The following is a 16,295-nucleotide window of genomic DNA, read 5'->3' as shown; positions in this document are numbered from 1 at the left end:
ACTTTCATGAATAAAAACAGTAATTATATATAGTGGAATATCAGTGTGACTCGACGGATACAGTGTCTGTGGTACTTTTTAGAGGTGCTCTGACTGAGTGTGGGTTGCATGGTTCATGGGTCTTTGTGTTTAAGTGAGAGCTCTTCATATAAGTGAAAACATCTGATCTTAAACAAGACTCTCATCCTTCTTATCATCTCCACCCTCATCCTCATGGCCTCTCTCTCTTTCTCTCTCTTTCTCTCTCTCTTGCCCCCCCCCTCTTCAAGTTTTCAACTGCTATATCTTCCCAGCCATGAAACTAGAACATTTCTATGTCATTTAAGTGCTTTGTTTGTGTTTTCTTACTGATTTGGGATCTGGTATTTACAATGTTGTATATATTGATAGTAATGCTTGATATTAATGTTTGACTGCAGATGCAAGAGTTGGAACAGAGAGTGATTGAGGCTGACCAGCGGGCTGAGAACGCAGAGAAACAGGTAATGGTTTCCAGGGTAACCTCCAACCTCCTAGGCCAGTGGTTTAGGGACCTCCAACGCATGTTTGTTTCAGCTCAACACTGGCACACCTGATTCCACAGATTATTCACATAAATGACTGATATAATCAAGGGTATGATGATTAGTTGATCAGTGGAATGAGGTGTGCTAGTGCTGGCTTGAAACAAAAATGTGCAGCACATGGGGGTCCCTAAGGAATGGACTGAAAAGCACTGTCCTGGGCACTATACTTTGATTCATTTTTGCCTTTGAACGACAGAAGAAGAACAGGTGGATTTATTTGTACAGGGATTTGTACAGGGATGGATCTGAATAATATATGATGAAGCTCTACTTTACTGTGGTTGTTCTGCTTTGTTGCTTTGCTGTGGTTTGTGTGGTCCTCAATGCTAATTAGTACTGAAAAGTCATTACCTGGAGTTCCAGGTGTTGAGCGGAAAGCATTTCAAAGGTTACCCAGGTTTAAACAAGTGCAGCTTTGGAAATACTATTTGTCAGTGCTTCATTGTACAAAAGCTTTAAAATATTACCATGTTTCTATATTTATGTGCTTTTTTCAGCTATGATCTGAAGAACTATCTGGCAACAGACAGCCCACGGTCTCTCAGGTGAAATAACTGCTGATCTATTTCAGGTTCATATAATGGAAGAGAAGCTTAAATCAGCCAATATACAACCCAGCGAATCAGAGAACACTCTGTATCGAAGGTTTCAGGAGCTGACCAATCAAGTGCAGGAGAAAGAGATGATGATAAAGAGACTAGAAGGGCAGCTGGAAAAACAGGTATGAAGAGATAAGCAGAGTGGGGGAGATGGCCATTTATGTTCATAACATTCAGAGCCAGAACATGTGGCTTGACCTTCACAAATATACAAAATTGTTTTCTTTATCTCCAGAACTTGGTTCGGGCCCAGGAGGCCAAGATTATTGAGGAGAAGGCTGCCAAAATCAAAGACTGGGTCACGTTTAAGTTACGTGAGGTAGGTCCAGATGTTACTTGGAGAGATTATGATTACACAGATGTCTTTTTCCCAAGTTTTGTTTCCATGCTTTCACCACATCCAAAAAGAATCATCTGAGGTCATCACACTCATGTATTTATTGATAGTGAGTAGGTAATTTCCTTCACGTCAAGTGACCATAAATAAATAAATAATAAAAAAAAGAAAATTGTTAGAAGACATATAAAGAATTCTCTGTAAATGGTTCACTGTTCTCTCTCTCTCTCTCTCTCTCTCTCTTGCTGTGCTTTGATCTCAGATGGAGATGGAGAACCAGCAGTTAAAGATGGCCAACCTAAAGCAGGCAGAACAGATCCTCATTCTCCAGGATAAGCTTCAAGGTGAACATGCAATTAAAGTTTTCATAATGCCTTACCACAGCACTATTGTCATCTTGCAAATGTTCTGATTTTGTGTTATCTCCATTTATAAGAACCCCTTTTTCTCAGGGAGTATTTGGCTCTAGTGGGACCTGTCTTTGACTCTTTGTTGGTCTTTCTGATAGTTCTTTTGGAGAGGCCCACATCTCCAGGCTGTCCCATGTCTCCATCTCTTGATGCCCACCTTGTGCCCTCTAGTCCACTGTACCCTCCCAGCTGTCCTGGTACCCCTCCTGCTCAGGAGGACACATGGAGACAACCAGGGTCACGGCTGGCTAACTCATCAGCAGGTTCGCTCTCCTCTCTGAAACGTGTCTTTTCATTGGTCTTCCTTGGTGTTCTTAACTCTGATGTCTCCAAATGCTTCATTTTCCTTGTTGTCTTCTTAGTACATAACTGATAGAACTGAGTTTGTTAAAGAAAATACAAACCCCCTTCAAATCCACTTAGTTTTTTCCCCTCTGGATTGACCCCAGTGAAATGCTACAGTGTCTGGCCTTCATCATAGTGCTATCTCAAACCAGATACTGATACCCCTCGATTCCTGATCCTTCTATATCCCTTATCATGCTACCCTGAGAATTTATATGCTTGTGTATTTCTCTTTTTGCTTCTTAAAGATATGAAGAAGAAGGGGACAGAAGGTCCTGACCCTTTAGCCCTCAGTGCATCCTTACATCCCACAATACATAACAGAGACAAGCCAAGCCAGGACACAGCAATCGTATCCATGATAATGGACATCGATGAAGGCGTGGCTGGTTTGGAGTCTCAAGCAGGAGTGACGTGTGAGAGAGCAGAGTCCAGAACAGGAGGTTCAGACAGAGACCACTCCTCCGATGAACTCAACAGCAAATTTCGCTCCCACCACCTTCGTTCTTCGTCCTCCTCATCCTCATCTTCCTCTTCGGTTTATGAGACCCCTGGCTCCGGGATTTTTGACACCCCCACTCCTACTCCCAAAAGCCCACCGCCCATGTCACGTTCCCCCCCAGCATTACGCACCCCCCTCCTTTCAGGCCCCTTACCCCTAGCATTGCCCTCTGGTACCAGCATGACTCTGCCCAAAGTACGGACACCCCTCACCCCCCGAGACAGCATCCAGCTGGTTAAGAAGCACCATAGTCAGCCCCAGCCTGGTCTAGAGCGCCTCCACCATGTCAATGTCAGTATAGACATTGGGGCAACGGCCATTCCACAGCCCAATCTTGCTCAATCCTCTCCATCCACACTGGGAGTGGAGGAGACAGATATTGATGAGGGGCCTGTAGAGAGCATGGAAGGTGTAGTGGAGGGGGCTGGAGCACAGGACGCCCCCCATCAGGCAGTGTCCTTCGGTGGAATGGCAGAAAAGGTTGAGTTCCTGGAACTGGAGACTGTGAAGCCTCCAACTCCACCTCTTCACAGATTCCCCTCTTGGGTAAGAAGGTGGGAGAGAGAAAGTAAAAGGAGATGGGAGAGAGAGGGAGAGATTGATGAATCCTTGTTTTTTTATGAAAAGCATATTTGTATTTGTTCATACATATTTGCCGTTACCCCTGAACACTTCAAATCACAGAGTCACATACAAATTCCTTTGAACACAAATATGTATAGTTTTACATAGAATTACACTTAATTAAATACAGTGTTATGAAATTTCTTTTCTTCAGGAGAGCCGAATATACGCAGTGGCCAAGTCAGGTATGAGAGTGTCAGAGGCCAGCCCTGGACTGAGAGCCACTGGACGCAGTGAGTTAACTCCTCACAAACACCCTTTACATATGAACAATGCCTCTGCCTCAGTACACCAGTGCACTGTAGATACTTTAGTTTTACTTGGTCTCGAAAGTATGCACACACACACACATACACACACACACACACACACACACACATACATATATATATATATATAGAGAGAGAGAGAGAGAGAGAGAGAAGACAGAAAGGAGGTGAATAATAGGCAGGTTGTGTGTTTGAGAAGGCATTCTGCGACTCTGCTTTTGGATCTGTCAGTCAGCAGACAAGCTTTGTTTCATTTCACTTCCTCTATCCTGAGGGAACACACACACACTTCACACACACACACAAACCTGTGCAGGTGTGACTTCCACTCTTAGAAGCTTTTAAGAGGCTTTTAGAGAGGTGAAAGAACAGAGGGAGAAGGAAGGCTTTGCTTTTTAATCAACCCTGATGAAAGGATGACTCCAGTGTATAATTATGCTTACGCCTTCTCCTCTTCTCTCTCCTCAGCAAACTTAGTTAGGAAGAAGAAAGAGGACGACAAAATACACTCAGTACTAAACCGCATGGTTATATCTGCCTGGCAATGAAGTGATCTGTTAAAGTGATAGTCTCTATAATCTTTAATTGAAAAGGCGTTGTCTTCAGTTCTTCAGTAGTCTTAAATTTTCATATTGTATCAATGACACAGTCACAATCACAGTGGTCTACTACATTTCCTCCTCATCTAGATAAAAAAGAACCCTTTTGTGATGATGTATGCGTATTTGTCCTGCTCCACAGTGTCAAGTTTGCCTCAATACCCCAGTGCTGGACCATTTGCTCACCAGATCTATAAGAACATCAGCGTTCCTGTGTATAGCACGCTGAAAGGGGTGAGATGTTTTGCCATCAAATATATCATTTGGCAGGGCATGCTCGAATATTTGGATATTAGTTCAAACTGAATATGTTGGGAACCGATAAGGGATAGTAGTTAATCACAGTGTTGTGTCCTCTAACCTTTTGATTACTAATATATAATTATACACATGCATAAAGACACAACATAGGTTAATATTATGACATATGTACTTTCACTGAGTTTCTCATTTCTTTAATTCCCGTTGTGCTGACCACAGAAAGCCACTCAGATTAGCAGCGTGCCTCTTCCCGACGATGACTCTGGGTCGGAGGACGACAGCAGCTCATTGGCCAGCTTGCGCACGTCCGCACTTGGTTCAGACAGGAAGGGCAGCACCCCAGGCAGCCCACGTGCCGTTAAGAGGGGTGAGAAACCAGGGCAACAACAGAAACAGTCGTCCAAACCGAAAAAAAAAAAAAAAATTTACAGACCAAGAAAAAGACAAATGTAGAGTAATGTTAAATGGTAATGTCCACACACTCTGTTTCTGCTGTTTTTCCAGGTGTGTCAATGTCATCCATCAGCTCAGAGAGTGACTATGCCATCCCCCCTGACGCTTACTCTCTGGACAGTGACTACTCTGAGCCTGAGCACAAAGTCCAGCGTACATCCTCTTACTCCTGTGAGAGTGTTGGACCAGTATGTCTGTTCAGTGTCTCTCTCTGCTCCTTATTTAATCATGAAAACTGCTCTGTTTGCTAGAGTCAGTCCTCTATAACATTTCTTCTCTGGCCAATTCTTGTCACTGATCTTTAGCAGGGTATATAATTTAACAGATTCATTTAGATTATTACTAGATTATTGTTATATTTGATTTTAAATTATTACTAGATTATTTTGATTAAATTAGATTATTTAAATTCCCTGTGAGCCTTGGGTATTTATTATTAATATGACCGATTGAATTGATTTGGTTAAGCGTAACACCTTGATAACTTCTTGAAGATGAGTGTTGGACTGTGTGGTACTGTGTTTAGGAAACCCTGGAGAAGTCAGGTTACCTCCTTAAGATGGGCAGTCAGGTGAAGGCTTGGAAAAGACGCTGGTTTATCCTGAGAAATGGAGAAATCCTGTACTACAAGTCTCCAGTGAGTGCCATCTCCTGAATGGACTAGCCTCGTCTGTGTGACAGGGCAGAAAATGGATGGTTAGTGTGTCTAAATTGAGAATGTCCCGTTTTGTTCTGTGTGCTTGTTAGAGCGATGTTATCCGGAAGCCTCAGGGGCAAATGGAGCTCAACTCTTCATGTCGGATTATCCGTGGAGAGGGGTCACAGACATTCCAGGTGAGTGGAAGTTTATCTCTGTAGACTGACAAGTATACAAACATTTTCAAGCTCTACCCTGTCCCCTCCAAACAAATCGCATATTATCTCAGGCACTTTTTTTTTCTTTTGATTCCTTGGAGACAATGTGATGTACAATCTAATTCTACATTTTTTTTTCTTATGACTGTAGCAGGTATGAATATACCATGATATTCTCATAAAGATTCATGTCGTACGAACTAAAACTCCTGGTTCCCTCTGTTAGTTGATTACAGAGAAGAGGACCTTCTATCTGACGGCAGACTCTCCTAACATCTTAGAGGAGTGGATCCGGGTTCTCCAGAATGTTCTCAAAGTCCAGGCCAGCGGTCCTGTCTCCATAGAAACCACTGCCAAGTCAACAGTGCGTGGTTGGCTCACTAAGGTGAGAATTCATCAGTTAAAAGGCAGAAAAGGCAAGCCTGTTGAGACACACAGCAGAAAAATTTGTAGAGTTTTTGTTTTGGGGCAGAAGTAATCATTACTTTGGTCTAAGTACTTGTATATCAGTTCACTAGACAGAGGCTGAAAGATCTACCTTCCTGTTGTCTCTTGAATGTGCTGGAAGTCAGTGCCACAGTTCTGTTTGTTCTGAGTCAGGAGCACTAAGGTAACTCTTTAAAGAGCAGCTAGATTGTGAGGGGAAGGTCTGAGACAGATTCCTGGGTGACAAGCAGTCGTTGGGACAGGGTTTAGGTAAGGCCAGCTGGAATGCTGGTGAGGTAGAGCCTCCAACCCCCATCCGTGTCTGTGGACTGTGCTGTAGGTGTGTCTGTCAGTGAGGGTGAGACAAGTGCAGAGAGGACCCCACCACATCAGAAACGTGTGGATGACAAGACTCAGACAACCGAGTGACAGCCCAGACTCTAAATGACAAATCTTGCATGTATCTGAAAGCTTTCATCTGTTTATGTAGCCACATCTTTCTCGCCTTCTTTCACCCTAATCCCCATCATTTCTTTCTTTCTTTCTTTTTTTCTGTCTTTCTTTCTTTCTTTCTTTCTTTCCCTCTCTCTCTCTCTCTCTTTCCCTATTCCATAGGTGAAGCACGGCCATTCAAAGCTGGTGTGGTGCGCTTTGATTGGCAAAGTCTTCTACTACTACCGCAACCAAGATGACAAGGTAAAGCAACATGTAATACAGTAGATGAGTTTTTTTTTCCTTTTTTTTATTTCACATTTCAGTAGATTCTATGTTATTTTTCGGATGCTTGCCTTTAATCATAAAAGGAATGATGCTTAGGCAAAGTATTTTTTTCATCACATATCTGAAAGTGTTTTTCTCAGTATTTCTCAGATGTGTTTTTTCAGTGTGTATACCTGCATACTGAACTTAAGTGTGTCTGTTTTATTGTACAGTTCCCTCTGGGTCAGCTGCGCATGCGGGAAGCACGGGTCGAAGAGGTGGACAGGTCATGTGATTCAGATGAGGATTATGAAGCTGGTGGGCGGGGTTTCCTATCTTCTCACTGCACGTTGGTGGTCCACCCCAAAGAGCAAAGCCCCACCTACCTGCTGATTGGCACCAAACAAGAGAAGGTAAAAGTCTATTTGTATAGATCTCATGTTTTAGAACAGGCGAGATTAGGGGCCTGTAACTGACTGGAAACCCAGCTTTTACCTGCTTGTATGCATCCAAAAATAGGCCATTTAGATGTTAAAGACTAGTTTACCTCAAGCATGGCTTCACTGTCTGTCCTGTTGCCAAGGTCACTGCCCAGGCACTCATATTTGAGTGAGTTTGAGTTTCAGCACTGACAGTCATAGTTGTAAAATGTCTGCCTTGGTATTTTGTTTGGCTCCATATATCAAGCAAAGTACTTCTGTCCAAATAGTGCTGTAAAGACCATTTAATACATGGTGAAGTTTAAGGAACGTAGCTGTTTTGAAAGAAAGATGGTGTAAAGACAGTGTAAGAACAATGTTTTATGAGAATTTCTGACGTGTTGTTTGCAAGGGTGTGAAGATACATTTGTGGCTCACCCCCTGTGGATCAATTTCCTCTCCCTCTCTCTCTCTCTCTCTCTCTTTCTCAGGACACCTGGCTATACCACCTGACTGTGGCAGCAGGCAGCAGCGCAAGTCTAAAGGTGGGCACAGAGTACGAACAGATGATTGGCAAACTGCTGGACATAGACGGAGACCCAGGTGAGATGAACTAGCAGTGAAGACCACACACACAGACACATACATACACACACTCACATTGCTAAAAAGAGTACCAGCATTCAGGGCAAGTCATGCAATGATCCAGATGGAGTAATCCTGTAATGTAGATTTAAATTGGGGGCGACAGGTTGGACGTCTCCAGCTAGACTCCAGACAGTGTTTACTGCCATTCCCAAAGGATTGATGTCAGCTGGTGTGCCATGTTCATTTGTAATTCAATCTCTCCCTGTTTTTTTCTGGTTTGTGTCTGTGTGTGTGTGTGTGTGTGTGTGTGTGACTGTGTGTAGAATCTGTCGTGTGGAAACACAAAGTGCTATGCTTCAGCAAGGAGGGCCTGTATTTTCCCCTCACCACACTGCCTTCTGAGGCTCTTCAGACAGAGGCTCTCAAACTCTTCAAGGTGAGAGATCTTCTCTTTCTCTCTTGCTGTCTCTCTCTCTACCTCTCTATGTCTCTCTCTGTTTCCACACACACGCGCACACACACACACACTCACCCTTCTACAGTCTCATCCTTCTGTTTTCTCATCTCTCTGTCTTTCTTTCTTTTCCCTTTTAAACTTGCAAACTTTCAGAACTTTCAATCATCTCTTCCTGCCTCTCTTGCCCTTGTCAGTCTTTTTGTCTGTGTGAACTTGCATTTTTTCTGTGTCGCTTCTCTCTCTCTCTCTCTCTCTCTCTCTCTCGCTCTCTCTCTCTCTGTCTCTCTCTCTCTGTCTCTCTCTCTCTCTCTCTCTGTCTCCCCCCATTCTATTGAATTCATGCTGCCACTCCTGTCCCTGTGGACTGGCTGTGTGCCCCTTGGTGCAATAGTGCTGATGTCCCTCCCACAGAGATCAAAGCCCATGCTGCGAGGCCCTTAGCTCATTATGACTGTGGAAGGATATAATAGACTTGATTATGCTCTCATTGTGTGTGACCTTTCTATCATTTTACCGCTTGTGTGGAGGGTCACCACTCCACGGCTGAAGGTCCACGGCTGATACAGTGAATGCTGTTGAAGGCACAGTCTTGTGACATTTCTCCATCTGATAGGTAGACAGAAACGGTTCATTTGGTTTCAAAGTAGAACCTTGACCTCATTTTACAGAGAAAATCCTCTACTCCTTTCTTTGTTTTCCTTTCAAACTTTTCCGTATGTTCCCCGTTAGACATAAATCTCTCTTATGTCCTGTGTGAACCTAAACATATTTTCAGACTAAGGTTTACATCTAGGATATTTTAAATCAAATCATCATAAAAAGTAGTCTAGTCACATGCAAATTTCTTTGCTTATGGAGAAATAGAGGCTCTTTCTCAGTTAGTTATCTGACCCATAAAAAAAAAAAAAAACGCCTCTTGCCCACAAGTGATTAATGGCTTATTTGACAGCTACATCCTGACCTCATGTAATTTACATTGTAATTTCTCAGAGAACAGAAATGGAACATTAATGGGAAAGAAAAAAGAAAACATGTTGTTCCATCTCTCTGCTCAAATCGTGGAGAGAGGCCATGCGCTTTTGCTATGTGCAGTTGCGCCATCTGCTGGTAGAATACAGGGCAGCGGGTCCCCTACTCTCTGTATCATGGTTTTATCCTTCTGTTATCACAGCTAATTGAACTGATCAAAGGTTTGATGATTAGTTGATTAGTGGAATCAGGTATGCTAGTGCTGGATTGATTTCCAGGATAGGGCAGCCCAGAGGAACAGATTGAGAAGTGGATCTCAACCCAGCACACCTGATCCCACTGATCAGTTAACTCATCAAACCCTTGGTTAATTGAGGTTTAGAACAAATATATGCAGGCCGTGGGATCCCAGGAATGGAGTCGAAAACCGCTGTGCTATAGTAAATAACGCATGTTCCTTTTCTTATTGAAGTCTTGCCAGCTATTCATCAATGTACTGGTGGAGTCCCCTTCCATAGACTACCATACATCACTGGCCCAGAATGCACTGCAGGTGTGTCTGACTCATCCCGAGCTGCAGAACGAGATGTACTGTCAGCTGATAAAACAGACCAATTGCCGCACACCCCACAATTACGCCCTCACCCAAGTAAGTAACACGCTTATGTTCCATGTAATTCATTGATTTAATACCGAGGCTACTGCATCGTAATTGAGATGCTGCCTCTCACTTTCTTTCTCTTCATCCCACAGTGTTGGCAGCTGTTGTCGTTGTGTGTGGCTCTTTTCCTGCCACAACATCACTTCCTCTGGTACCTTAGGCAGTACCTACAGAGGAATGCAGATCCCAGGTAACCCCTGCCTCTGCCTCTGTGCTGCACAACACTGCACTTCACATGAACAGAACTTATGACCAAAGTAGTGACACATGGATTAGTTCAAGATGATATGCTGTTCTTGCAAAATATCACCTAATTGTGTCTATATGTGTGTGTGTGTGTTTGCGTGTGTGTGTCTGTACATTATGTATAGGAGTGAAGTAGGAAAGTATGCAGTGTACTGCCAGCGGTCAGTGGAGAGGACGTTGCAGAATGGAGAGCGAGAGGCCAAACCCTCACGCATGGAGATCGTCTCCCTTCTGCTGAGAAACCCTTACCATCATTCTTTACCCTTCAGTATCCCAGTACACTTTATGAATAACACCTACCAGGTATGTATACACACACACACACACACACACTTATACACACAACCACTTGTCAACAGCTTTCTTTTGGCCCTCATATACTATAAATACTGGCTTTTAGCAGCAGTTTGTTGAGAAAACAAATAAGTTCAAAAATTTGTCTCAGACAACAAAAAATATGGACTAACCTGTCTAGCGCTCTGGCACTGAGCATAATTTTACCTAAGCCTTGTTGTCCATGAATGAGTGGTAAGTGCTGATGTCTCTCCTTTCTCTTATTGTCTTCTTCTCTCTTTGTCTGTCAGGTGGTGGGCTTTGATGGTTCTACCACAGTTGAGGAATTTCTGAAAACTCTTAATCATAAAGCAGGCATGAGGAAGCCCCAGCTCTCTGGCTTTGCGCTCTTCACAGATGATCCCTCAGGCAAAGACTTAGAACACTGCCTTCAACCCAGTGCTAAGGTGTTACATTTAAAAACTTGTGTATTGACCTTGTTATCAGCTACTGATCAGTTCAAGGAGAATAGAATATCTTTATTGTCATTGCTCATGTGCAATTTTCACAACACAAGTACAGCCAGATTAGGTTGTAGTCTGATATTGTTTGTTTAGTACTCTAACTACATTTCATGTTATTGTAGCTAATGTTTTCTGATATACTTTTCTCCTCTTGTGACAGATCTGTGATGTGATCTCAAAGTGGGAACAGGCACTTAAAGAACTGCATCCTGGGAAAAATGAAGCAACTCGCACTGTTCGCTTGACATATAAGAGCAGGTACATTTAAGCCTTGATATTTTATTCCATTGCTTTGGGAAATTGTCTATTAAATTTGACGTCATTGGTCAAAACATTCTATATACTCAATATTCTCACAGAGGTTTAATGAAATCATACTTACTGTGTATTTTTTTTGTAGGCTTTGCTTCAGAGCTCAAGCTAAGGGAGAGACAGAACGAGAGCGCCTCCTGCTGGCTTACCAAGTAAATGATGAAGTGCACCAAGGCCACTTTCCTGTCAACAAGGAGCTGGCCCTGGAAGTGGCAGCATTAATGGCCCAGGTCAGTGTAAAACAGATGAGTTTGTTTCAAATGTCTGCACAGAAAAAAAAAAAATCATTTGTCACTTTCCTTGAATGGTTTCATGGGTACACTGGATTATTACATTGTTATAAAATTGTGGATTATGTGGGTCGTATTTAAAAGTATGAGAGTATCCACAGTGAACGTGTAGCACATGTGCAGTAAATGAAAATGGCAGACATGGAATGTGATGTTTTATGGAGGAAGATTTCTTTATAACTCTTGCCCTGATCAGCCCACAGAAGGAAGCTTGCTGGTCTGGAATGATTTTCTGCTGCAGTGCTTCCAAACACTAGAACCCTGCAGGCCACTAATTAAATGTATTCTGCTTGGAAAGGTCCAGAAATTTCAGGAAGTATAAACAATATTAGGTCAAACCATGTAATTTTCCACTGCCCTCTCTCTCCACTCTTCCTCAGGTGGAGCACGGAGACCTTGACCGACCAGCGGCATCTTCCACAAGCTCTCCTCAGCCCAAAATCCAACAAATCCTCCTACAGGTTCTAGACCGATTCTACCCTAAACGCTACAAACAAGACTGTAACATGGAGCAGCTCAGGTAGACGCAGATTCCCTCTCATTCATCTAATGCAAGATCATTGCACGTAACTTAAATTATTTAAGTGTCCTGTGGACTTTGGAGGGATTATTTGAACCAACAACATAAGCCTCTGTTGCAGACTTAAAACACATCCCTTCCAGACATACCTCAACATTAACAGATCTTTCCTCGCTTTTTAGCACCCTGTAAATGTAAAAATTACACTGCAATCATAATTATTGTTGGATTTTTTTTTAATATAAAGATTCTATAAAATCATGGTGACCTGTCATTTTCAACTCAATTTGAATGTAAGTTACTCTTGATGACAATTTCTACCAAATGGACAAAACTGTAGACTATAAAAAGCAGTCATTCAGTTATGTATTTCAGCAGTAAAATGAACACTACAACTAAGGTAGATTTGATGTTATCCAGGTGACCCACTGCACCATTGACTGTAACTTTGTCATGTTCTTTAGAAAGACTTTTGCTGTTTTAATAGTCTCGCATGAAGAGACTGTCTTGACTGAAGCATGAATTAAATTAAGTGTTCACCACAAGAAAGAAGCTCTCAGACACTGATCTTACTTGATACATTAGTATAAAGATTAAAAAAAATCACACACAGTGACCCACTCATCGTGGCATGCATGTTTATTTCTTACAGAGATCTTGCAGAGCGTCTTGCTGCTAAGTGGTCAGTTCTACGTGGGTGTACTGCCTCTGAGTGTGTGAGGATCTATCTAACTGTCGCCCGGAAATGGCCTCTGTTTGGTGCCAAGCTTTTCACGGCCAAGGTAAGTGCTCGAATGAATCAATTCTTAAGTCTAGAGTTCATAGACTTATAATGAGGAGATAGTGTAGACTCTGAAGAAAGCCAGATTCCACAACATCCATTACTATTTCTAAGTGAGTTTGTTTTCTGACTAACGTGACCTCACTATTCAAGAGAGCATATGATGTGATTTACTCAGCACAATGGATCTGTATATTTCCTCAATTGCTCTCTCCCATATACATGTCTGTAGCCCCTGCCTCCAACCACTTTTGACCAGACACAGGTGTGGCTTGCTGTAAATGAGGATGGATTGAGTGTTCTGGACTACACCATGGTGAGTGTGTGTATGCTTTCACGCATGTACATATGATGAGCTCACAGAATGAAACACTGTTGACTGAATATCAAAAAAGTTAGCTTTGAGTATGCTATTAATGTCTTTCCCTAAAGGTTAGCTCCCTCCATAGGAATCCTGCACTTCTGTTTTGTACTGTCCAGTTGCTTTCTGGCCCAAATGTTATTTAAACTAGGAGTTACTCTTTACAGCTCTGGCCTTGACCAGCCCACAGAGGGAGGTTTGCTGGTCTGGAATGGTTTTCGGCTGTAATACTTCCAAACACTTGAAACCTGCTTGAAAGCAAAAATGGCTGCCCACTCTCTGAACCACCTCTAACCAGAGAAGCCCAGAAATTTTAAGGAGGAATAAACAATGTTAGATCGAAAGTTGTAATTTTCCACTGCCCTACTCTTCCGTGTCATTTTTGGTTTGGCTTCTCCGTTGATTCTCTCATCAGCTGGTTGGAAAAAATAGATTTAAAAAGCAAAAGTGGCATGGAAACAAAACAGTGCTGTGAGAAAGTAACTAAACCCTCTAAAAGGTTTTTGTCTTTAACACATTTGGACATAAGATTATTGGATCTTCATTGTAGAGATAGTGATAAAGTGACCTGATTCAGCAAGATACTGAAAAATACACTTTGCGATCATTTATTTTAAAAACCCGGTATTCTAGGGTGGTAAAAATAAGTGCACCCCCTGGCTTTAAAAGCTGACTGCCCCCGCCCCCCAAAGAAATAATAACTTAATATAAAGTGTGGGTGATGTTTTAGGATGTTCTTGCTTGTACAGTCCACTCTAAAATTGATATATTTAAATTTATTCAATAAAATTATATATCTGTCTGTCCATTTCAAAAATTGTTTTTTTTTTCTTGTGAAACATTATGTTGTGCATTTCCTCAAATGTTTTGGATCATCGTTCCAAAACAGGTCTGGTTGAGCGTTGGTTTTTTGAGAGGTCCCTCTATTTCTGCCAAAGCACTCTCTGATACTTCGTAAAATTTTCTGTGGTTGGTCTGTTCGAGTGCAGGTTTTGGTTTGAAGCAAACATGATTTCTGGCAACGCGGCCACATAGCACCACCCTTGATGTATTTATCTAGAGCACATTGTTGCAGAGGCTTTTGTTCTGTAGCCAGGTGACCTGTGATAAGCTCCACAAGTTCACCTCATGCTTTTCTGTTAATTTTTGAGAGAATGGGCTTCTACTTCCCCAACCTCTTACATAGACCAAATTTGTGTCTCTGTCTGACAGTTAACAAATGTACAGTGACGTTTATTGTGGCAAAAGATGTCAGTAGATCCTTTGATGTTAACCTTGGGTTCTTGGGGAATTCTTTGAACATCTTCTGGTAAGTGTGTGGGTCGAATTTGACAGAGTAGCCTGCCCTTAGGAGATGATCAGTGATAAAGAATATCCCCCATTCGTAGATATTCTGTCAATAACTTGAAACGATTAAACTGAAGTTGCTCTGAAATTGTTTTTGAATCCTTTCCAAACACATGAATGTCAACAATCATTCTTCTGAGGGCCCTGTTAATCTTGGCATGTTGCGTTACCACACATCAGTATGGACAAGGTCAAACCAGACCAAGTGTCTGATGGTCATTTACTAATCAATTGCACATGTTGTGGTGTTCCTAGTGCTAACTGTAATCGTACTGAGAGATCAACCTTGCATTGTACTTACTTCTTCCACCCTGGTAAATTGCATTACTGTTGACTGTAAATGAAAAAATAATCATCTGTCTGTCTGTCTGTCTGTCTGTCTACCTTAATTATCTATTAATTGTGTAAAGATGAAGATCAGGTGTCCATATATTTGAGAAAAGTAAAACTTTTCAGAGCATGTACTTCCTGTATTGTCACAGTGCTGTGTATCCTGTGATGCAGTTGAGATTTGAAACACAAAAAAACAGCAAATAACAATAATATATTTCTGCCCTTATTTGACAGCATCTGTTGATCACATACTCATACCAAGCAGTAATCACCTTTGGAGGATGCCGTGATGACTTCATGGTGGTTGTCAGTCATACTAAAGACCAGGCCTTGGGGAAGAAAACAGTGGAAAAGCTTGTTTTTGCAATGGCAAAACCCAAGGTATGTAAATCATTGAGAACACCCTCCGTTCCCTTCAGATGCAGTAAAATTTCTACAAAATTTGATTTCAACAGCTGTGCCTAACGGTTCCCAGCATGTTGTTTGTTATTTGAGACATAAGCTTGGGTCATGTGCTGTGAACAGTACAGAAATGGATTGTGGCTCGGAGTTCTCAGAATGGTTGAAAAGAGTGACACACTCCCACGCTCTGTCTCCGTTCATCCGTCTGTCAGGAGTACCGCTTTGTCTGATGTTTAAAACAGGTTCCCTTTCATCCACTGAAGGTTTCAAATGATCTACACTAACAGCCTTATATCACCTCCTTTCAACCTTAACATGACACAGAAACTACTAATGAGTTTCACTGAATTTGCATCAAGGGGGTCATTGTTCTGATATCTGAGGTTTTCTCGTTGACTTTAGTAATTGGAATCTCATAAGATTCCAATAAAATTCAATATTTATTTTTCTCTTCTCCATCCTCTACCTGTTCTCTCTCTTCCTTTTAAGATCCTGGAGTTAACTCTCCTGATGGCCAGCTATATCAACTATTGGAACTCCAGCCTCCAAGCAGCTGGTAACCAGATGCAAAACCCTTGCTCCACACTTGGGTCTCACAAAGACAAGATGTTGTGGGACATTGACAGCAAACACTTCCCCTCTATGACATACACCACAAAAGGCCCTACACTCCTGTGAATCTCAGCAGTCCTGCAATGGAATGACACAACTTGTTACAGGATGCTAAGAGAACTGCACCAGGTGTTTTACTAGTTTGACCTTTACATGTGCAGATTTTCAAACGTATAGCTTTGTCTCTTTCTCTGGGACTTGGTTTGTTCAATCTGTATTATCAACTCAGAAGAAGACCTCAGAAACTGGCAGCTT

At 42.1% G+C, this 16,295-nt stretch overlaps 1 protein-coding gene across 1 annotated transcript in view; it reads left to right on the top strand.

Annotated features, from left to right (window-relative positions):
• plekhh1 (pleckstrin homology domain containing, family H (with MyTH4 domain) member 1) overlaps positions 1-16,106 on the top strand; it is a 20,553-nt gene extending 4,447 nt beyond the window's left edge. The window contains exons 2-29 of the mRNA XM_030786086.1: positions 420-482; positions 1,138-1,287; positions 1,401-1,484; positions 1,765-1,846; positions 2,011-2,175; positions 2,506-3,305; positions 3,538-3,616; positions 4,394-4,485; positions 4,732-4,879; positions 5,017-5,168; positions 5,492-5,602; positions 5,713-5,799; positions 6,047-6,205; positions 6,862-6,942; positions 7,179-7,358; positions 7,856-7,967; positions 8,276-8,388; positions 9,851-10,027; positions 10,132-10,229; positions 10,411-10,588; positions 10,870-11,025; positions 11,243-11,340; positions 11,483-11,624; positions 12,065-12,204; positions 12,857-12,986; positions 13,218-13,301; positions 15,261-15,407; positions 15,918-16,106. Coding sequence (XP_030641946.1) covers positions 420-482; positions 1,138-1,287; positions 1,401-1,484; positions 1,765-1,846; positions 2,011-2,175; positions 2,506-3,305; positions 3,538-3,616; positions 4,394-4,485; positions 4,732-4,879; positions 5,017-5,168; positions 5,492-5,602; positions 5,713-5,799; positions 6,047-6,205; positions 6,862-6,942; positions 7,179-7,358; positions 7,856-7,967; positions 8,276-8,388; positions 9,851-10,027; positions 10,132-10,229; positions 10,411-10,588; positions 10,870-11,025; positions 11,243-11,340; positions 11,483-11,624; positions 12,065-12,204; positions 12,857-12,986; positions 13,218-13,301; positions 15,261-15,407; positions 15,918-16,106 — 4,197 coding nt within the window. The remainder of the gene's footprint in view (positions 1-419; positions 483-1,137; positions 1,288-1,400; positions 1,485-1,764; positions 1,847-2,010; positions 2,176-2,505; positions 3,306-3,537; positions 3,617-4,393; positions 4,486-4,731; positions 4,880-5,016; positions 5,169-5,491; positions 5,603-5,712; positions 5,800-6,046; positions 6,206-6,861; positions 6,943-7,178; positions 7,359-7,855; positions 7,968-8,275; positions 8,389-9,850; positions 10,028-10,131; positions 10,230-10,410; positions 10,589-10,869; positions 11,026-11,242; positions 11,341-11,482; positions 11,625-12,064; positions 12,205-12,856; positions 12,987-13,217; positions 13,302-15,260; positions 15,408-15,917) is intronic.
• Positions 16,107-16,295: the final 189 nt, after the last annotated feature.

This window comes from Chanos chanos, chromosome 10 (assembly GCF_902362185.1).
Source record: "Chanos chanos chromosome 10, fChaCha1.1, whole genome shotgun sequence".
Classification (NCBI taxonomy): Eukaryota; Metazoa; Chordata; class Actinopteri; order Gonorynchiformes; family Chanidae; genus Chanos; species Chanos chanos.
The sequence above is the reverse complement of the archived record's forward strand: the minus strand, read 5'-3'. Positions and strand labels throughout refer to the sequence as shown.